Here is a 22,828-nt window from a genome sequence, read left to right as displayed (position 1 = left end):
AAAATATTTGTATTTGTTCTTATAACTAATGATGTCATTTTTGTTTCTAAATTGTAATACTTGTAATATTTCAAAGGGAATTGTATTAAACTTGGATGTATATTTAGCAACATAAGGTACTTCTTTTGGGGAAATGCAGCCTCGTTTTTCAACAAATGTTAGTTATTTCAATTTTGCAGTGTATTTTTTTGATCTACAGAGTTTTTTGTATGTGTATCCAAAAAAAAACCAAACCACTGACATTTTTGTGCCAGATTATGTTTTTTTTTGGTTAATTATCTAATAAAAAAAGGGTGTATATGGAAACAAATATAATTGCTTTTTAAAAAAGATCATGGAAGTGAAACAATCTGGGGTAATGGTGAGGTCTAAGGTAATACTACACTTGTGGGCTGCTAAAGTAGAGATGGAGGTCTTAGGAACTAAAGAGTCTGATGAACTAGGAGGCCAGAGTGTTTGAGGAGATATCAATATAAATACTGAAGTCCCTGCCTAATGAAGATAGGCAACTGGGTGGAGAAAACTGAGTCAAGTACTGAACTCCCTGAGAAAAAAAAGGAAGAGTGATCTAGATGTTGGATGATACCTGCAATTAGGTTCTGGACAGGGTGACAGTGAAGGACAGAATCGCCTACGAAGGAGAAACTGCTGAATGATGCTAGCAGAAAAATCATCAGAAATTAGAAGTGGAGAGCAGAACATGAAATAAAGTATGGGTCTGTGCTACAGAGAATGTAATGGCTTCTGGAGAAACTCATGTTTCCACAAGGGGCAGAAGGCAGAAAAGACTGCAAAGAAGTCTGAAATGAAGAACTTTTTTTTAACCCAGTGGGGGTTTTGAGAGGAAGGACTAAGCAGGATTGGGATGAGAGTATGATATAAATAGCAGGTAAAAGGGATTTTTGCCTTGGCAGATGGCAAGATTAGAGGTGGAAAAAGGAATTTGATATAGGACATAGGAAATATCAAATCTGGAGGTTATAGACTAAATCAGAAGCAAAATTCTAATTAGAAATTTGGTTTGAAGGTACTTCTGCTAATGGTGTCTCCTAGGCAGAACTCTCTTAATGGAGTGGGGGAATAGAATGATTAATGTGGTGGGGAAGTTCAGGTGGTAAAAGAGAAGTATGCAGTTGCTATCTGAATTTGAATTCGTTTGAATGAATCACAGGAGAGTCAGATGCCTATATCCTGTATCAGAATGAAGAACCAGAACCATGATCAAGCGGGTCTGGATTTGAGAGTCTGATGAAAAGCCCTTTCTTAGAGCAGAAAGTACATTAAATAGGAACATAGGTTTACTAATGATGCTATTCTCAATGTTCATTCCTCAGACTGTTATTATTCTACATCTAATGGCAAATTCTCTACTATGGATTTCGTTTCGGATTTCAATTTGTGGACTCAGAAGAAATTAAATATAGAGAAACAATAATCCTGATATACTCCTGTGTATCTATTAATATTAAGTCTCATTTAAAATGTAGATCTCAGAGATCTTTACTCTGGAGTATTTGTGTAAGACTGCTAACCAATGAATGAAATAAGCTACAATTTCTCCTATCATTTGACTACTGTGGTTCAATTCTTTCAATAAGTGAAAGAAAATCGTAGCAATTAAAGTGATTAAAACAACAAGATAAGCCAGGCAGCATATAGGAGAGTATTTTTTATGTTGATGAAACTGAATAGTTCTAAAGCATGCATGATTGTTCCCCAGTGAACTTCACTGAACACTATGTTCTGGCTTACACCTCCTACTTCCCAAATTTGGTCTCTTAAAATAATTATTAAAAAAAAAATCAAACACACAAGAAAGTTGCTATGTGTGTTTAAGTACTCAACAAGTATGCAGAAGGAATCCTTCCTTGTTGATAGCAGATAATCTGGACCACAGTCCAAAAGACAATTTTTATGTCACCTGTCCTAAAATGTTTACTGAGTCTTATTTTACAAGGCTTAGGGTCAGTCTTTGATCCTATATTATAACCTTTAAAATCCTACAGCTATTCGCAGTTTAGCAAAATTCAAAAACATACAGTATAGCAATATTTCTGGATCACTATATTGGGAAACAGTATTGATATTGAAAGTGATCATTACCCTAGTGTGATTATGTTCTGCTGTACCCTCAAGCTGTAGGATGAGGACTTCTAACAACCAAAGGCTGTGTTGTAAAATGGTCCTCAAAATAAGTGACTAGTAAGTTTGTGTTCCAGCCAGTTAATAGCAACAACTGCTTGAAAAGAACAGACAAACACACGTAGGAACTATATAAATACAACTACTATATGCTCTTTACAGAAATAAAGAGGAACCTAAATAATTGGAGAGAGATCAATTGTTCATGGATGGGTCATATCAATATAATAAAAAAAAATGACCATATTTCCTAAATTAACAGATTTGGTGCTATATCAAACTACCAAAAGGTTACTAGTGCTAGAAAAGAAATTTCAAAAACAAAACTAAGACAAAATTCAATGGAAGTGGTAAAAGGTAAAGAATCTTTAGAAAGTGAGGTTGTAGATGTAGGAAATTAGACTGGATGTATATTTTCCTAAAGGTCACTCCTAGAATTTGCTTTTTAAAATATATTTATACTATCAGCTTTGGGAGTGGTTCTGGCTTTGGAACAAATATTTGGTTAAGGGTCTTTGCTAATAATAGGTTTCTGTTGTTCTAGTTTATGAAAACAGTATGAAAATAAAAACACATTATTTAAAAAAAAAGCGAGAAGGCAAAGAACCTAGCAGTGTCCAATCTCAAACTATATACTACAAAGCAATAAACATTAAAACTGGTTGGTTCTGGTAAAAAAAAATTGATAGGAAAAACAGATTAGGTTCAAAACTCAGAAACAAACTAATATAGTAGTACAGTGTTGGTGAAACCCAAAGACTCCAACTACTGGAATAAAGACTCACTCAAAAATGAGTCCAGAAAACTGGAAAGCAGTCTTGCAGAAATTAGGTTTAGACAAATACCTCACACCATATACCACCATAAGCACCAAACTGATACAGTACATAAACATAAATGCAACATCATAAACAAATTAAAGAAGATTTTTTCACAATTATAGAGAGGGGAAGAGTATTTGACCAAACAAGGCAGAGACTCATAGGAAATAAAATGGATACTTTTGATTAAAATAGAAAAGCTTTTGTACAAACAAAATCAATGTAGTTGAAATCAGAAAGAAAATAGATAGCTAGGAAAAATCTTTGGAGAAAGTTTCTCTGATAAGGGTCTGAAACTCAAGATAAATAAAGGATTCAAATACAATATGAGAGCCATTCCTCATGAGATAAATGGTCAAAGGATATGAAAAGGCAATTCTAAAAGGGAAGAAATCCAACCTAAGAACAAAAAATGCTCCATTTCACTAACAATACATAATGAAAATTAAAACAACTCTGGTTCTCTCACCTATCAGACTTACAAATATGACCAAAAAAAAAGGAAAAATGACAATTTTGGAGGGGAAAACATGAGACCTAAAGGGGACATAAGTGAAGTAGTCCAAACGAAATCATATGTGAAGAAACTAAGAGTAAAATAACTTGCCCACAGTTAAACCACTAATTGGCAGAATGACGACTAAAACTCAGAACTCACAACTCCAGGTTCTTTTCACTATACCATGTACAAATTATAGAAACTTGGATGGTGGTGACTGGCTCTAAATATCCACTGACCACAGGAGTGGAAAATGAAAAATCTGGAGAAAGTTATTTCACAAAATTCCATGGGGCCTCAGATTTAAGGCTTAGCTACAAAAGAAAATTGCTAAGACTTTTTTTTTTTGCTCTGCCTAGACTGATGACTAATCTCATCTACAAATAAAGAGAGCAGCTGAAAAAAGTTGAAGGATTCCTCTTTTTCTTCATATAAATTCAGATTATTTTCCTTCTTCCTGTGTGAAACAAGTTCTCACTTTCTGGCACATTCAACTTGGTAAACTTTACTTATACATTTAATCAATTACACGTGATTCAATTTACATACATCTATATATTCCATAGGCTTTTCCCTCTCAAACGCCAAAATAATTTCCAAGAAGCACCCAGAGTAAAGTGGAACTTCAAAGAACCTCTGGATGAAGCTTCATTTAAGAGTCTTTAGCATTTTCCTACAGTTGTGACTTGACTGTAATGTCCCTAAACTCTATATACCTTCTAAGTAATGTAGTGTACTTTGTTAACAATGACCAAAAAGTTCCTCCTTTACATGGTACTGAACACATTACTATTAATTTAATTATTCATCAATGTGGCACTAATGAATACTATATGATACTAATGAACTAGTGAGTGCTGTCTCCAAAGCATGTCCAGATGGACTAACTCGTGAATTATGCTGAATAATATCAAGTTTTTGTAAATTCACTGATATTGAAGAAAATCCTATTCACTTCTAAATCTGTTTGTTTAATCCGGATTAGTTTTAAATTGGGGCACATCTGTACACATTCAAATGGCCTTCAAAAGCTGTCCCCAATCACGGACCCAGCAACACTCATTTGAATGGTCCCATTAATACTTACCTAGATGACAGAGAATCATAGAGATCATCCTCTCCCTCAAGGCCAGTGATACTTGAGATACCAGATGGTGTCATTTCTTAACTGTGGTCCAAAGAGAGGGTTGAGCTGGGCCAGAATAGCAATCAGCCAACTGCAAAATGGGGGGGTAAGGGTAAGTAGGAAAGGGTATTGGGAGGAGGGAGGAAAAATTAAAATTATATTAGAACCATGACCACTTGCAGGTACAACACTGTGACAACAAACATCTCTCAATACCATGTAAGGGCAAATAAACCATTTCTCTGACAAATTGTTAATAGCCTTCAAGCCAGACCATCCAGAACACTACAATGAAGAGCATACATTCTAAGTTATGGTAAAAAGGATTTTTTCCCCTGCCCTGTTAAGCATTTTGGGCACTAGACAATTTCATATAGTACCTCTTCATTTGGGGACAAGTGTTTCAACTTTTTTTCTCTTTTCCTTCTCTTAAAAGTCTTACAACCTCCCACAAATATTATGTACTCCCTGAAGTCTTCTTCAGACAAAATGTCCCAAGTTCTTCAGTTGGTCTTTACCTGTTTACATTTCTCTAGATATTTTTAAGTCTGTCACTGTCCTTCCTTAAAATGTGGGGATTGCAGAATACAATTCTCCAAATGTGATCCAACCAGAGTTGAGCACTGCAGAAAAATAACCTCAGTTGCTTTGGACATTAAGGCTCCAATGCAGCCTCTGAGTCCATTTACTTACCATGTCACCATGTTACCATGTCACACTACTGGGCTTGCAGTTCACTAAAAACCCTGGATCTTTTTGGTGAACATGCTTCCTTATCTTATACTTCAAAAAAATCAATTTCACAAACATAAGACTTCAATTTATTCTTTTTAAATTTTATTTTATTAGATTGTGTTTAATGTTTTAGCCAGCTGAGATTGTTTTAGATCCAGACTATGTTAATGCCAACTAAATTAGCATCTAAATTATCCCTATCAGCAGTGTCACATGCAGATTTGATAAACATGTCAAGTCTTTATCAAAGTTGCTGATAACAATCCTAAACAGTATAGGGTCAAGAACAGATTCCTAAGGCATTCCATTAGAAGTTTTGTTTTTTATTTTGACCTCATCCATTAACTCTTTGGTTTCTGCCATCCATTCAGCTCCTAATACTCCAATGGTACTATCATCTAGTTGGCATGTTTGTCTTGTCCGCAGCATAAAACTTTGATTAAATTATACTAATACTCTAACTGGCCCATCTAAAAGAGAGAATTCAACTCAATTCTGGAATGACATGTGCTTGAAGAAGCCATGCTGGGTTCTGGCGATCACTGCTTTCTTTTCTAAATGTTCACAAAATATCCCTTCAATAACAGATGCTAAATTTTGCCAGGAATTGAAGTCAAGATTACTGACCTATATAGTTTGTAGATGCTATTCTTCTCCCTTCTTTGGAAAATCTGGGCAACATTCCTTTCATCCTGTAGCCCCTTTCTCATTCTTCATAATCTTTCATAATCTGCCAACTGATAGTGGCACAGAAATCACATCTACTAACTCAGCACACCATGGGATATAAATCTTATGGGCCTGTGACTTGGGACTTACTAAGCACAGTTAGTGCAGTCTTATCTCCAACTTTACTTTAACTCTCTCTTAGTCATTCTTGTTCGGTCTTTTCTAATCCAAATATTAATCACTTTAGTGAGAAAACAAGCAAAACAAAAAGGTCATGGTTCTGCCTTGTCTCTTTTCCTTTATCATAAAGATATCTACCCTGAGCAGTGGTCACATTTCTTCTTTGATCCTTCCCCTTTCCAAAATATTGCTAGAAAACAAAACAAAAAACCCAACAACTCAGTTTGGGTAGAAGCCACGGTACATAAAACAGCTGTGCTGTCTTCTTCCAAACTGGTATATGACATTCAATTCCCAGGGAAAGAGAAAATTTTCCAGACAAGGCTAAATCTTGAAAAGAGTTGTCTGGTTAGGCTTTTTTTACTGTAATTTGCAATCATTTTAGACAAATGGGATGATGTACATAAAGTGCCTTGAAGAAGCACTATATAAATATTAGCTACTATTTTCATAATAACTTTTCTGATGATGTTATCACAGTAGTATCAGTATAAAAATACAAAGTGCAAGGGTCAACAAATTACAATCATCATTTGTAAGGCTGCTGAAGAAGCTAAATCTATCTGCCACATCAGAAGCCAGTACCCAGAGACAGAAACAAAACTAAATAAAACAATTCCACCCCCATCGCACCCCCAAATACACAAAGAATATAGTTTTGTGGCAAGAAATAAGGCACTTGGGGAAATCATTCCAAAATAGATATCTTATGCTACTCATTTTTTTTCAAACAAAAGTTTATGTTGATGAGATGGATTTGGCCTTCTGACTGACATACTAAACAAACAAAATATCATGTATGTAACTAAATTTTTAGCATCTACTGAATGTACTGAATGTGGGGGGGAGGAGGAGAGGAAGAGGAAGGGGGGGAGAGGGAGGGAGGGAGGGAGGGAGAGAGAGAGAGAGAGAGAGGTCAGTATATTAGAAAAAGCTTTTTACTTAAGCTATCACTAACATGTTGCAGAGCTAAGAGGCATGGAAAATTCCACACAAATCAGGATTCCCCAACCACAGGCAGTGCAGGCAGGGTGACTCCAAAATGGATGCATCCACTTTTAGAAGAAATAATGTTTAATACAAGGAGAGAAAGATCCTATTTAGAAATATTAAAGCAAGTATTTATTAGATTCATACCAAGTCCCCAGTTTCCCCCTCCCCCAGTAGGAATGAGTACTAAAAATATTTCAGTTCTGATCATTCTATTAACATATTCACAAGTTGAAATGATCCGGTTTACCACAGGAGAATGTACCGGAGAAAAAACAGCTGTATGCATATATTCACAAGTCTTATGTAGGGGTTAGATATATGTCAATATCAAAAAAAAAAAAAAAAAAAAAAAGGAAAAAAAAAAGAGCATAGATTTAGAACCAGAAGGAACCCAGGTCATTTAGTCTAACTCTTTCATTTTACAGGAGAAACTGAAGCCCAGAAAGGTTAAAAGACTTGCCCAACATCATGCAGGTAGCAAATAGCAAAGTTGGGATTCAAACCAAGGTTTTCTGACTCTAAGTCCTATGTTCTTTCCACTGAACCATGACGCCTCTTGTAAAGACATTCTATTGATTCCTGGGTCCCTGCTGACAGACGAAAGCCACTAATAACATACTTTTTTTTTTTTAAAAAGTTTCTATCCTAAGCAAAAATACTTACTTTAAAAAAAAATTCAAGTAAATCCCTCAAGATACATTCCAGGCAAGTTCATTAAAAATTTCCAACCAGCTGAGCCCTATGTCTATCCTTCTGATCTGAGCCTGACTCAAAATTTCACTTTGAAGCTGATAAACACAGAGAAGAACTAAAAGGAAAAAAATTCCACTTTGAATTGATGGAAGTGGGTGGAGGAGAGATCATATTCTAGTAGTGAGTCTATTACTTCATGTGTACAAAAAGAACTAAATGTACCCTTAACATTTGGCCAAATCATTCCACATGTCTCTATAACCTGAACTCCAGCCCAGTTACTAAGTATCTAAGCGTATTTCAACTACCAAGGCAGCCCTGGAGTCAAAGGAACTTGACTTGGGCTCAAGAATATTCGCAGGAAACCTACGGTAGCCAGAAAAGATCTTTAACATTCTCTTTCATAGAGAAAACCTACCTGAATTACAATGTTGTTTCAATGTGAAGAGATTTTTACTTTCTTCCCCATCTTTCTTTATCATTTGCTCTTATTTCCAAAGTGGGAACACAGGAAAGTGGGGTGGGCACAATTCTACGTGCTACACATAGTAACAAATTTCTTATACACTAACTAGAAAAGTAGGTTCTCCACTGTCTCACTGCAAGAAAATCCAAATTCTCTGGTTACCAGGATAGTGTGCTTTCTCCTAAAGGCTACTAAAAATGTATTCAAGTCAAGGAGGAAACTTTGAAGCTGACTTTTATTAGGTTTTATCACTGGCTTATTCTCTTCAAAATCCTCCAACAGTTTTCTCTTTTCATCCTACTTGGTAGTACAGTCTGTCAAAGCTGACCTCCAAACAAACCACAACAGATCCATAGGTATCTCTGTGATCTATTTTACAAAGAAATAACTGCGTGAAATTGTTACGTAATTTAAGAAGCCGACTAGAATACTGGAACAAGCAGTGCATTTGGAGTCAGAAGTCATGACTTCACACCCCAGTTCAGTTTTCTACTTATATAACTTACGGAAGTTCAGTTTACTTCTCTGGGCCTCAACTTCCTCACCTATAAATTAAAGGGGTTGGAATAAATGATCTCCAGGATCTCCTCTGGCTCTAAATCCTATGATACTTTTAGTTTCACTGTGATTACCCATTTTAACATGATGTACAACTCTATTGTCCAGAAACTTTTGCAAACTAATATCTGATAACATTAATTATACTGAGGGATGTGAGTGAGAGTCTGTTTAGGAAAGAGGAAAAGGGAAGGTTCTGAATGTGTACAGAATAAATAAAGAACTGAAAAATATCATGATTTTATAGACAGCAATAAAAATTTTTTTTTTATAAATTTCTTTATTTATTTTTAGTTTACCACACACGGTTCTACATAGTTTTGAGTTCCAGTTTTTCTCCCCTCCCTCTCCCCTCCCTCCCCAAGACGGCATGAAGTCTCATATAACCAGCAATAAAATTTTATGCACCTCTGCTTGGTGTTCAACAACTTTGAGGCTTAAGTATTCGTTACCTGGTATCGCACATACAATGAAGCCCTGCCTGATCCCCTGTTAGGCAAAAATTCTCTTGGCATTTTTATTTGTAATTCTCTTAGGTTGGTTTTTTTTGGTTATAATTATTTGTATATATATCTTACCTCTCCCACTAGACTATAAAATGAAAAGGAGAACTGAGGGAAGAGAAAGCCCTGGCAAGACCACGTCTGAGAGCTTTGCACCCACACAAGGGCTCAAAGGCAGAGACCCAGTTTTAGCCCTCTTTGTATCCTTCTCCTCAGGGTTTAGGAATGCTTGACTCAAGAGATATGCGATGTACTATCCCTTGGCAAATAGCATATACTCAAAAAAAATTTTGTTAAATGAATACAAACTGCAAGGTGTTTAAAGAGGCGTGCCAAACGGACTGAAATTCAGAATGAGGCTTAAAACTTTCTGATCACTTCAGTTTTTAAAATATTTAAATTCCTGGGGAGAAGAAAATGACAACTTGAATTTATAGCTTAGTATGAAAACTGAGTTCTTGAACACAATTTGGGATGCTTAGTAATTGTTTAAAATTCCACATGGGGCAAATACAATATGGAAAACAACACAAGATGTAAACTGAATATTTTAATGAAGTTGATTTTCAGAAATTATTGCTTAGAATCTTTGTTTAGTCTGTCTTTCGAAGAACATCTAAGCTAAAAGACAGACTAAATTATCCTTACCTTGTGTTTTATTTTTATTTATAAGCAAACAATAAGAATCATTACCCTAGACAGACTTCAAAATCTATTTTGGTTCTCTGGAATGAGGGAACACTTGCAAAATAAATCCTCATTTATAATTTTACTGAAATCCAAAGGATGAGGCAGGGGATATCTCTATTTGGTAATGCTTTTTCCAGAGAAGAGAGATTATTATAAAAAGATATAATTTAAAGGTTGATCCATTTCAAAACAATTATAATTAGGTATGGAGGAAACATCTAAGAGTCATAACTCCATGAAATATTATGAAGTTCAGCAATCAGCTTATGTCTGGAGAAATGACCACAAAGGCAAATATATAAACCATCTTCAGAAAAATAACTAAAGCCAAGAGGGGAAAACGGAAGTGCAAAGGCAAAGGAATAACTGCCTTTAGGAGGCAGAAGTTAACATTCTCGAGCCCTAAAGATCTACTCTACGGCATAATGGCAAAAACTGGAATTAAAACAATATCTAGAACACGACATAGTACTATTACATACCCTTCTCAGTCCAGTCACCATTTAATATCTCACACCTGGTCTATGGCAACAGTTTCCTAATAGGAACAGGTCTTCCTGCCTCTAGTTTCTTCTGCCTATAATCCACCTACCAGCATAATCTGTTTACAGGATCATCTCCCAGCTCAAGATTGTCCAATGTTTCCTCAACGCCTATTCAATTTAACACATACTAGGTCTCTACAACGTCCAAGGCACTGTAACAGGTACAAAGTTAGAAAGAAAAACAAAACTGCCCTTGCCTTCAGGGAGCTTATATATAAAACCTGTAGCTCAGAACCAAAGTTTGAGGTTTATAATACATTTAGAGCTGGAAGAGACCTCCTACACCGGGGTGGGAAACTTGGGGCCACAGGTGTCCTACTAGGTGCTTGGGGGTGGCCTTTTGACTAATCCAAGTTTTACAAAACAAATCCTTTTATTAAGGAAGTTTGGATTCAAAGGGCCACACTTGAAGACCCAGAGAGCCACCTTTGGCCTTGAGGAAGCAGGTTCCCCACCCCAGTCCTAGACCATCAAGCCCAAATGCTTCATTTTACAGATAAACAACTGAGGCCCAGAGAGGTTAAGTGAATTTACCCAAGCCACAGAGACAGTAAATAGAAGAGTCTAGATTTAGACTCAAAGCTTTTGACTCAAAATCTAACATGATTTCCACTGTCCAGGTTCAATTTTGGGTTTTCCACATACACATTCAAATGGCACTCTCTTTATATCATACCTTCCCCAAATGACTTGTTTCAAAACACTCCCTTTAAGAAAGTATGAGGGTCTTAAGCCCCCCTTGAACATTTAAGCTAACAATTCACTGAAATATAGAATGGGCTTTATTTTACTTGACAGAAAATTTGAAAAACAAGTATTTGCTCCTGAGTCCATAAAGTCAAGAAGACAACTCTTTCCCTCTCTGGTGAGTCCCATGAAACTGAAATGATTGTTCTTAAACACCACACTTGTCACATCACTCTCCTCCTACCCAGTGAACTCCGGTGGTTCTCTGTTAGCTCTAGGATAAAAAAGAAACTTTTTTGATTCTGAAAGCTCTTCACAACCTGTTCCTTTCCTACCTCTGTGGTTTTCTAACATATGACTTCCCTCTATGTAATTTACAATCCCACCAAGCTATGCCCCTTGTCTGTCTCCATGCCTCTGGACTTGCTGTCCCCATGCCTCAAATACTTTCCCTCAACAGCTCTGGCTCTTGGAATTCCTGATTTCCTTCACGAAAGAGTTCCCATGCCCCCTCCTCCAGGAGGCTTTGGTGCCTTCTACTTTGTTTACTGTGTATCTATTTTGTGTATGTGCATGTGAATATATCAATCATACATATTTACATATGCACATATTGTCTCCCCATTATAAGCGCTCCTCAAGTGCATAAAACAATTCTGCTTTGGAGTCTTGTATTCCCAGCACTCAGGGCAGTGACTGACACAGGGCTTAATAAATGAGTCCTAAATCAATTGATTGTGGTTGAACCCTTCCCTTACCTACTCCCCTCTCCCCCACCTCGCCATCCCCCCCAAAAAAGAAAAGCACTGAGGATCTCAACAAAGTTATTCTCCCTCACCCTGGACCTGTTTAGAATAAAAGGGCAGGATCTGCATTTCTTCCTCCACGTTATGGCTCAGGTTCCTAACTTGGTCCTGAAACTCCTCCAAGGTTCTGCCAGTGTTTCAAGTCACTGCCTTCCCTCTCTGGGGCCATGCAGTTATTGCTTTCCCAGGGCTACCTGATTCAAGCCTTGAGGTACTAGGGGAGGCTTCCTCTCCAGAGAACTGCATTTGAACACCCACAGCTTCTTCTATTTGTTATCTCTTGGCTCTGCACACACTGTTCTCTCAGATCTATGTTTGTTCTCTCCCATTTAAAGGCCCTATAGAGGTTTGGATATGCTACGTTAGCCAGGACTCAAATCAAAATATCTCCATATACCACTACCCAACCAATCAATCATCTTTAATGTGGTATTATTGGGGTGTGAATGAGCTCACACTAATCATCGCTACATCGATGTCCTAACCAAGGTATCAATGGAGAAGTTTATAGCCTACTGCGTAGGAAGCCATCATCAACAAATCCCTTATCTTTAACCTTATCAACCTTGATCAGGCTCCTCCTGATCATTTACAGGAAAGAAAAAAATCCAAGATCCTTATACGATGATCTTTAAGTCCCTTCCTGAGCTAGCCTTATCTATTCAATTTTACCTTTCAAACTCTCCATTCAGCATGGACAAGTCTTCTCACTGTCACCCTATTTTGTTTTTTATATCCTCTGCCCATACCAGGTGTCCCAAAAGTCTTAGGGCAGTTTCAAGCTTAGTCGATTAAAACTGCCCTAAGACTTTTGGGACACCCTGTATAGGCCTATTTATTCTTTTTCTGTGCCCGAGTCTCATCTCATCTCAGGACAATTGGTCCATTTTTTAAAACTCCTATAGCTCTTATTGTTTGATACTTATCAGTTTGGAATTTAATCATACAACTTTCTGCCTTCACACTGGCTGTCCAACTAATCTTTGGTTTCCTTCAAAACGCAGCACAAGTATCAACTTCTACATGAAGCCTTTCTTGGTCACACCAGCTATTAGTGTTCTCCTCCCCAAACTTTCTTGCATTTATGCTGAATGTGTTCTGTATTAGCTTACATAGATACATGTCTTCTCCATTAGAATGAAGGCTCCTTGAGGGTAAGAACTGTGTTACTTTTGGTTTTGTACCACCACCTCCCTGGATTTTGTTGCTAATATTTGCTATATAATAAATATTTGCTGAATGGATTTATTCATTCAAAAAATATTTGTTCAGAACCTAACTGCTATATATAAAGGACTGTACTAGGGGTTGGGGACGCAAAGATAAAATGATAAAGGCTTTGCCTTCCTTCAAGAAGCTTACACCTTGCTTGGGGGATACAAGTACAAGATAATTTGATGTGCGAAGGAGCATTAATAACTGAGTAGATAAGAAAAGGAATATTGGAGGAAGAGGAAGCCAAGGATTCTAAGAGGTAAAGGTGAAAAGGGAGTTAATGACAGGCTAGTGGAAGAACCCACACAAAGGTACAGAAGTGGGAGAGGTAATGTCATGTTTTGCAAACAGCAAGCAGAATGGATAGTGTGTAAAAGGGAGTTATGTGACTTCAGTCTGGAAAGGTGAGCTAGAACCAGATTGTGATGGTTTTACATGCCAAAGCTGAAGAGTTGGTATTTTTTCCTAAAGGCAAGAAAGAACCATTGAAGATTAGCTGAAGGGTGGGTGACATGATCCAACCAGTTCTTAAGGGAGATTATTTTGGCAGCTGTGTAGAGGATGGACTGGAGAGAGGAGAGACTAGAGCAATTTTGGAGGTTATTGCAATAATGCAGACTAGAAGTGATGAGGGCCTCAACCAGAGTGGTGACCCTATGAGTAAAGAAAAGGTGACTGATTGCAGACACTGGAGTCATCTTTGACTTCTTCCTTTTTTTTTTTCCATTATCAAATCAGTTGCTAAGTCCTGAAAACAAAATTTCCCTTCATTTTATTCTCCATTGTCTTCACTTTCACTCAAATCCTTATTAATTATCACCTAAACCAGTGGTCTCTAAAGTTGGGGACAGGGGGGCTATAGCCTAAGCCAGGGGTGGGGAACGTGCAGCCTCAAGGTCACATGTGGCCCTCTAGGTCCTCGAGTGGGGTCCTTCGAATTCAAACTTCACAGACCAAATCCCCTTGTTTTGTGAAGTTTGGATTCAAAGGACCCTACTCGAGGACTTAGAGGGCCACATGTGACCTTGAGACTGCACGTTACCCACCCTGACCTAACCCCAAGAGGTATATCATTAACTAGAAAGCAGTAAAGTGGGTAGGATAATTGTGGGGTTTGACTTCAAAATAACTATGCCTACCCTTTCCCCCAATGTACCTTATCTCCACCCTCCATTCCATCTCCCCTTGAAGGGGCAGTGACAGGTTGGTGCCCCCTACCTGTTCAGGAGAGAACAGAGTGAGCTGCAGAGGATAAGCAGGCATTGCTGGTGTACGACAGACAGTAGCTGCTCTTACATTGTCATTCCCCCCAAATCATCCCCTCTTCCAAATTTATTAGTTCCTGCCAAGGGTACCACTATCTTTCCAGTTTACAACCTTGGTCTCATAGTCTACTCTTCATTTCCTTGCCTCTCAGTCTCCCTCAGTCAATGTATCAAACCAACTGCCAAATTTTATTGTTTCTATCACTCATTTTTTTGCATTCTTTCTAATGATGTAGCCATAACCCTAGTTGAAGCCCTCCTGTGTCTTTCCTGGACTGCTGCAATAGCCTCCTCATTGGTTTCCTATACCTTAAGCCTTTCCTCTCTCCATTTCCTCCTACATATAACTGTCAAAGTGGTTCTCCTAAAGCAGGGGTGGCCACATGTGGCAATGGATTCAGTGAAAGGCTGGATTAAGGATCTAGGAGGCCACAAGTGGCCTCAAGGCTGCAGGTTCACCACCCCTGTCCTAAAATATTAGTCTGACCATGTTACTTCCCTACTCAATTAACTCCACTGCTCTCTAGCTTACCCTTTGAATGAAATATTTCACATTTATATCATCCTTTTAAAATTTCATTTCTGTGTACCTTTATAACGCATGTAATTATTAGTACAGTAACATGTGTATGCATATAATTTATACATAAATATACACATATTAGAAGCATATACTCAATTTTCTTTTTCTTAATTGGGGAGTACTGGCCTATACTACTTTAACAGATGCTGAACTGGTCTCCCCAGCTCTTTTCCCTACACACTATTGCCACAATAACCTTCCTAAAAACATCCCAGTGGTTATGTTACTCCTTTTGTTCACCAACTATTACCTACTGAATAAAACCCAAGTTATTTTTCCATCAATCTTCTACTTTTTTACTATTTCCTTGACACGTACTCTGCTACATAGTCCCTCTGCTCCAGCCAAACTGAACTACTTAACTTGTTTCATGACCTTATTAACCTGAGCTTCTCATATCCCTCTCTACCAATCACAAATACTTTTTGGTCATTCTGTTTTCTTGGCTTGTAGTGTCTATCTCACTCTTACAACCTGTCAAAATATTGCCCTTTGTTGAAAGAGATGAATGCTTCTTGAAATCTCTCGAGTAATATTCTCATCCTTTGGAAGTCTATGGCATTTACCCTCTCATTATTAAGTCTTGCTTCTTAGAAAATATTCAGCTAATATAACCAAACTTCAAATCATATCTTTATTTAGCATTATTAAACACCATTACTGCAATGTAACATCTACAGTAGGCACTGGGAAGGATAAGAAAAAATAAAGCTCTTGAAAAATCCTTCAGAAACTTTTCTTACACACACACACTTTCTCTCTCTGCTCTCGTGTAAGAGTTGAAGACTTGCCTTTTAAACTATCCGTAAAAACTAAAAACTTCCTCCCATTATCCACCATCAACTGAACCCGAAGCAAGAAGAGTCAAGAAAGGTGTACCTCTTCATTCCAAAACCAAATCTGTTTGCATTATCCATTGCTTTATAAATACAAATTCCAATTTCCTTCTATTAGCTGTGAGAATCAAAAAGAACAAACAAAAAATTTACTAGACCCCAATTTTCTAAAATATCTTAATTATTTTCAAGTGCTCATTGAATATTTTGAACTGGATGTCCCCACAGGATAGGAGGTAAGGAGAGACAGTGGGTAGAGATTGGAGTGGGTAGACCCAGCAGGCAAAGTGATTTTCCTAAAATGCAGGTCTGACATGTCACCCCCAGGTTCAACAAATGCCAGTGACTCTCTATTACCTCCAGGATCAAATATAAAGTCCTATGCTTGGTATTTAAGGTAGGCCTTTCCTATCTTTCCAGTCTTCTTTTGATTTACTTTCTTCTACATAGTCTACAATCTAGAGTATCAGTATTGTCCTACTTACTATTCTTTGCACAAGATATTCCATCTCTATGCTTTTACACTGGCTGTCTCAGTGCCTGAAATACTCTTCACCTCTTGACATTCCTGCCTTCTTTCCAGACACAGCTTAAATGCTACCTTTTGCAGAAAGCCTTCCTGGTCCCCTCCATCCACTTCAGCCTTCTGCTCTAAGGTTACCTTCCTTCTAGTCTCTATTTATCTTATACGTACTTATTTATCTAGGTGTTGTCCTCCTCCAGAGGTATAATAAGCTCCTTGAGGGCAAGGACTCTTTTTGTGTTTTTGCCTTTCTTGGTATCCCCAGTGTCCACAATGTCTGGTACATAGTAAGCACTATAAATGCTTCTTGACTGATTTCTTGTTGAGATGGAAAACAGGCCAAAAAAATTTAAACCAGATTTGTTTACTAAGTGCTAGGTACAAGTTATTTGCTCAGGGCAAATGACTCCTTACAATGTTGACTTAACATTCCAGACACATTCTGACGGGGGTAACAACCCTAAACCTAAATCCTGGAAACTAGTGCTTACTAGTTTTGGGCTGAGCTGACCCTCAGGGGGTCCTTAAAAATCTACAGTAGAATAACACAAGCTTTGCCAGGTTCTACCAGGCTGAAAAGGGTTCAGTGTAGTGCAGGGAACAGACTACATCTGATTTCTGAGAACTAAGTTAATTAAGAATATGCTCATCATCAAAAAGCTGATTAGGGTGGCACATGAAACAAAGGAAAAAAAATAAGTAATGTCCTCAGTGCCATGTTTTCCCTACAATTTCTGCAACAAGGGTAGCAGAAAACTGGGTGCTAAGAAATCAGTTTTTAAGCTATCCATAAACATTAACTTAGCCATTAGTACTTTAAACATGGGATCCTTGTAAAGTTACTGAGTGGATGTATTACTTAAGGAATTTAACTGTATCAAGCTTGACATCCTTCCTATAACTAAAACTGGAAGAGAAAACTGAGTTGCAGCTAAATGAAAGGACTGAACGAAAGCAAATAAAGGAGTTGGCAGTTTGGGGTTTATTCTGCATCCAAAGGCAACAAGAAACATTATTTAATGGGATATTTGATCATCTTAGACTGGAGTGTTCAAAAGAAGCATTTTAAAACAAGTTGTATTGATGCTTTGTTTTTATACTACATTAATTTCTAAATTTACTCCTCTCCAAACTCTACTTATCAAGACTTCTCTCAAAACAATTTTTTTTTTTTTGCTTTTTGGCAGGGCAATTGGGGTTAAGTGACTTGCCCAAGGTCACTTGTACTAGCTAGTACAAGTGTCAAGTGTCTGAGGCCGCATCTGAACTCAGGTCCTCCTGACTCCAGGGCCGGTGCTCTACTCACTGCGCCACCTAACTGCCCCTCAAAACAAATTTTTTAAATAGTTTGTCTGCAAAACCAACTGACATATTAACTATACCTAATAGCTTATGCAATATTCTATACCCATAGTCTCCCCAGACCTCCAACAAAAAGGAAGGGAGTTTATTTTAGTGATAAGCATTTGCAAAAATATTACCATGAAAATAAGCTTGGCATATACAGCAACATCTTATTACAGAAGATAAAGAGACTGAGAATGTCTATGAAGAACTCTATGAGACACGTCAAATAACATTTACTTTAATATTCCTTGAATTCAATTTAAAAATAGGCATAGGTAAAACAAAAAATATGTTGAGAAATATGGTTCAGGAATGAGAAGAGAGGCTCAACAGTCTGTAGACTGTAGAATTCTCATAGGCAATATGAATGATTTCTTAGAGAAAAGAGTTGGGAAACATAGGACATGGCAGGCACCAAATATTATCAAAAATAACTGAAACTGATTTTATTTTAACAGAAATAAAACTCTGGGTTAATGATATGGTACTCATTCCTGAATAAGCTGTGTCTGAACAATCAAAACACAGACTCATTAGAATAAAAATTTCAAAAAATCATTACCAAAGTGGAAGAATTAAAATCAGAAGGGGCAATGCCAGATTGACCTATTTAATCAGGATGATAATTAAGACAAAGGAAAGTAGATAAAAGAATAAGTCAACACCTATTACAAAAACCTCCTAAAGATGTTTGTAAATCAACTGTCATAACTATAAGACAAAAAAGCCTAGAAACTGCCTCAGTAAGACTTGATCTCCTAATCAAGCAGTTAAAATAACTTGTTTAGAATATAAATTCATTCTTAAATGTCATAGAGAAAGATGGTACAAGCAGCACTAGCCTCATAAAACAGAAACTGGGGAGAGAAAAGCAAACAAAGTATGGCTGACTGAGCAAAGTTATCCTGAAAGCACTAAAGGATAAAAATGGACAGAGGACAAAAGAAACGAAAAATGGAAAAGATCTGTGGATACTACTATAAAAAATTCTTTTCATCATCAATGACAGTGGAACCAGCACATATGAATATCAGAAGCCTTAATGTGATATAAGAGGAAATAGCTATGTGAAGTGAGGAAAACAATGGGAAAAAAAAGCGGCAGGACTAGACTAAGAATACAAAGAGAAGATATGTGGTTAGAAGAAACACAATTTTGAAGAATCAATTCTCATACAGGAAAGATACCAAAGACCCACAAAAAAACCCAAATATTACCCAAAAGAGATGACTAACATAATATCAATAACTACTAACAGATATGCCTACTTTCCTATATCTACAAAATTTTCTAAGATTACTCTACACATATGCTGAGGGTATCCATGATGAAAGTAAAAGAACGAAACAGGCAGGCTTCTGCAAAAAATACTGTATGCTAAGCCATACATTTACATTCACCCAATTCACTGAAATGTGCAAAGAAAACAAAATCCCATTGTGCTTCTTCAGACTGCAAGAAAACCACCAACAAGGTTTTTCTTCCTTATCTATCAAAATCATACAAGATTCCCTGAAAGATAGAATAACAGAGATAACTTAGTTCAATGACCTTTTGCTTATGAAGATCAAGTAAGGAATAAAATAGGAAGACATGTTCACTTATGGTCTTTCCCCACAGTCATGGACTATATCCAGCAGAGTCTAATTTGAAGAGAGATTTCCTATGGATGGTGAGGTCCATCAAATGCTAACTGCATGTGCCATTATACTACTGGCATCAGGACTTAGAACACAGGAGAGCCTCTTAAATGAGATCTATAATTAAAGGAGTTCAGTCATTAAGCATTACTAAGTACCTACTATGTGCCAGGCACTGTGCTATGCACTAAACAGTCCCTGTTCCCAGGAAACTAGCTCACTGCTGAACCCAACTAGCCACAGAATTAATTATCCACAAGTGAAAGATGGGTATTTTCTACACTATGAAGTGCAGTTGGGTAGATAACCTATAGAATTAGTCTATCAGAGTATACATCTTGGATAGACACAATACACGAACAGCGATTTGGGCCTAGAGCTGAAGAGATAAAAGAGAGTTGGCTAGTCTGCCTTTGGGAACGATCACAAGCTAAAAGTAAAAACCTATTAATATTAAGCATTACTATTCCTCTGGTTATGCTGTATGTCTGTAAATCAGGGAATTCCACACTCTACAAAAAATTAAAGTTAAAAGTTACTCAAAGGGCAACAAAGAAATATATGATGAGAGTGAGCAGGCTACTTTACATTATAAATAAATAAGTGCAAAATATCTCATCAAGAAGATGTATGCTTAGAAAAAAAGATGAGCCCATCATGTAGCAAGAAAGTGGGAAAATCAGTAGACAGCTTGTATGATCCCTAGTACTGAATAACTAGCCTACAGTACACAGAGTGGACTCCTTATACAGAAGTCTTATGGGATGTAGAAAAGCTTTTGTGTAGGACAGTTGGAATGTGAACTGGATCACTGGAGGGAGTAGCTACACTGATGAGATTGGAGATATGTATGAAAGTTGACTGAGCTTCTGTGGTTTACAATTCATAGTGAGTAGCAAGAGTTAATAAGGAACTATACAAAAGAACCCCTGATAAGAATTACCAACAGATAAATGATAACCAGTCAACAACAAGCATTTATGAAGTGCCTAATAGGTGCTAGGCCCTGTGCTAAATGCTGGCAATACAAGGAAAGGTAAAAGTCAGTCCCTGCTCTCAAGGAGCTCACCTTCTAACAAGGGAAACAATATGAAACAACTATTCAAGTATGTACAAACAAGATATAGACTATCAACGGAGGACCTTTTCATATTTTCCAAGAAGCAACTGCATCTTCAAAATATAAGATCACTATTTATGGCTTAATCCTTAAACTCAGCTTCTTACTGGGAAAATGAAAACTTATGAAATTAACACATGACCAAGTAGGTTTAAATTCATAATAATTAATGTTATTAATTTCAAGGGATTAAAGCAATCTTTCAAATGTTAATAAAACTAGTGAATTGATAGTAGCCTTAAAATATGCAAGTTATTTTTTAGACTTGCTAAACCATTAACAGAAAGAGGATTGTACTTGTATAGATCCTGATTTCTGCAGTGCTCAAACAAGTTAAATCCCCCTTGTTTTATAACCCAAACTAGCACAGGCTAGAAAGATTTGTCATTTCCTGAAACAGCCCTATTACTGAAAACAGAAAAAAGCTGCATTTCAAAACAGTCCTTTATTTAGCAAATCCAAAGTCCTTCGCAAATTCAGATGTTTTAATCCAAATAAATTCTCTTTAAGACATTAAGAATCACTGAAACAAAATGCTAAATGTCTTTGAGTTTCAAAATTTATCCAATGCCGCATCCCTTGCCAGTTAGATTAAGATAAGTGCACTTAAAATATATTTTGGAATTTGACTCTCATATTTTTCAAGTAAATGTTCACTAAAAGAGTATCACAGGAATTTAGAATTGGAAGGGTTCCTATGGGTTCATCTAGTACAACCTCATCATTTTACAAATGAGGACAGAGCTTGATATCATAAACTAAAGTAAAGCAAAATTCAATAAAACAAACGCTATTTTTTGAAAGAAAAAAAAAACCCCTGCATTCCTTACATCCTAAAAAATGAACGTCTTCAGTAACATTTAAGTTTGCAGTAGAGACTGTGTGGTGTTCTTTTTATGTGACCCTTTTCTAGGAGGCCATGTATGAATACTTTCTGGGAAGTGAAAAATGATCTAGTAAACAATCAGATTATAGAATTTAGAGCTAGAAAGAAGCTGAAAGATTTTATCCAATCCCTTCAATTTTACACAGGAAGAAAATTAAGCCTAAAGATATTAAGTGACTTGCTCAGGATCATAAAGGTACTAAGTAAGCAGAGGCAGAATCTAAACACAGGTTCTCTAGTACCAAATTCAGTCCCACCTCTTTATGCCTTGACTTAGCGCTATTATCTGGTGTTTCCCAAAATTAAAGCCCCATTAGACAAAATTTTCACTTAAATCTGAAGTATTCTTCACATCTTCCCCATAGTACCCCTAAAAAGAAAAAGTTTAGATAAAGGAATCGATTAACCCAAGTACAAAAAGGATTCTTTTTTTGGAGGAGGGGGAAGAAAGAAATGTTTCATTAGACCTAATCAAGGATCAAGGTATAAGCTTGGTTATAATCTCCTCTGTACCTTAATTTTCTCATTTGAAAAAGAAAATGCTACTACCTACCTTACAGATTAAAAGAAGCAAGGAAGATAAGTGAATATTTGCAAAACAGGAAATGAGGTTTTGTAATCAGAAAATGGTTCCATTTAGAATCACAGAACTGGAAAAGAGGTCATCTAGTCCATAGCCTTTAGGCAAGACCACACCTACACTACTGCAGACTAAGGAAAATCTCTCTGGTTTTAGTTCAATGTATAACAAACTTCTATAAATTCTTCATATTGCAGTTCATTTTATAGGCTCATGATCACAGAGTTAGAGATGGAAGGACTTCAGTTACCAACCTCCTCATTTTACAGATGAAGAAAGGGGAGTTTCATACAGTTGGCACTGGGTCACACAACTACTAAGTGCTGGGCTTCAAACTCAAGGGTCCTCTAAGTTCAAATCACATGTGATCTTTCTACTGCACTGTACTGGCTATCCTTTTTCTGCCCTCAAATCTCAGAAGAGCTCAGAGTACTATCTATAAAGTACCATCTATGCCATTCCTCAAACTTCCCTAAGTAATCCCTAAAAAGGCCCCTACATCTCCAAATAAACACAAACAGTTCTGTGGCTGATTTAAATTGTCTGGAGAGCATAGCGAAGTAGATTCTAACAGGATCTTAACCTAAAGTTCCAAAGGAAATTAAATACCACAGTTCTGACTTACACAAGACCTGTATAGAACTAAAATACAGCAACAGCGATAATGTTCGAGAACATGACCAAAACAAGGGAGCAAATGACTGACCAGATAGCACACGT

General features: G+C 37.0%; 1 protein-coding gene across 1 annotated transcript in view; it reads right to left on the bottom strand.

Annotated features, from left to right (window-relative positions):
- The window catches only part of ATP6V0E1 (ATPase H+ transporting V0 subunit e1), a 46,069-nt gene that overhangs the window by 9,977 nt on the left and 13,264 nt on the right, over positions 1-22,828 (bottom strand). Inside the window, exon 3 of the mRNA XM_036752977.1 lies at positions 4,550-4,679. Within this exon, the coding sequence (XP_036608872.1) occupies positions 4,586-4,679 (94 nt within the window). The 3' untranslated portion in view covers positions 4,550-4,585. The remainder of the gene's footprint in view (positions 1-4,549; positions 4,680-22,828) is intronic.

The sequence above is a fragment of the Trichosurus vulpecula genome, chromosome 3 (genome assembly GCF_011100635.1).
Source record: "Trichosurus vulpecula isolate mTriVul1 chromosome 3, mTriVul1.pri, whole genome shotgun sequence".
NCBI classification, from domain to species: Eukaryota; Metazoa; Chordata; class Mammalia; order Diprotodontia; family Phalangeridae; genus Trichosurus; species Trichosurus vulpecula.
Note: the sequence above shows the minus strand (reverse complement) of the source record. Positions and strands in the feature narration are given on the sequence as shown.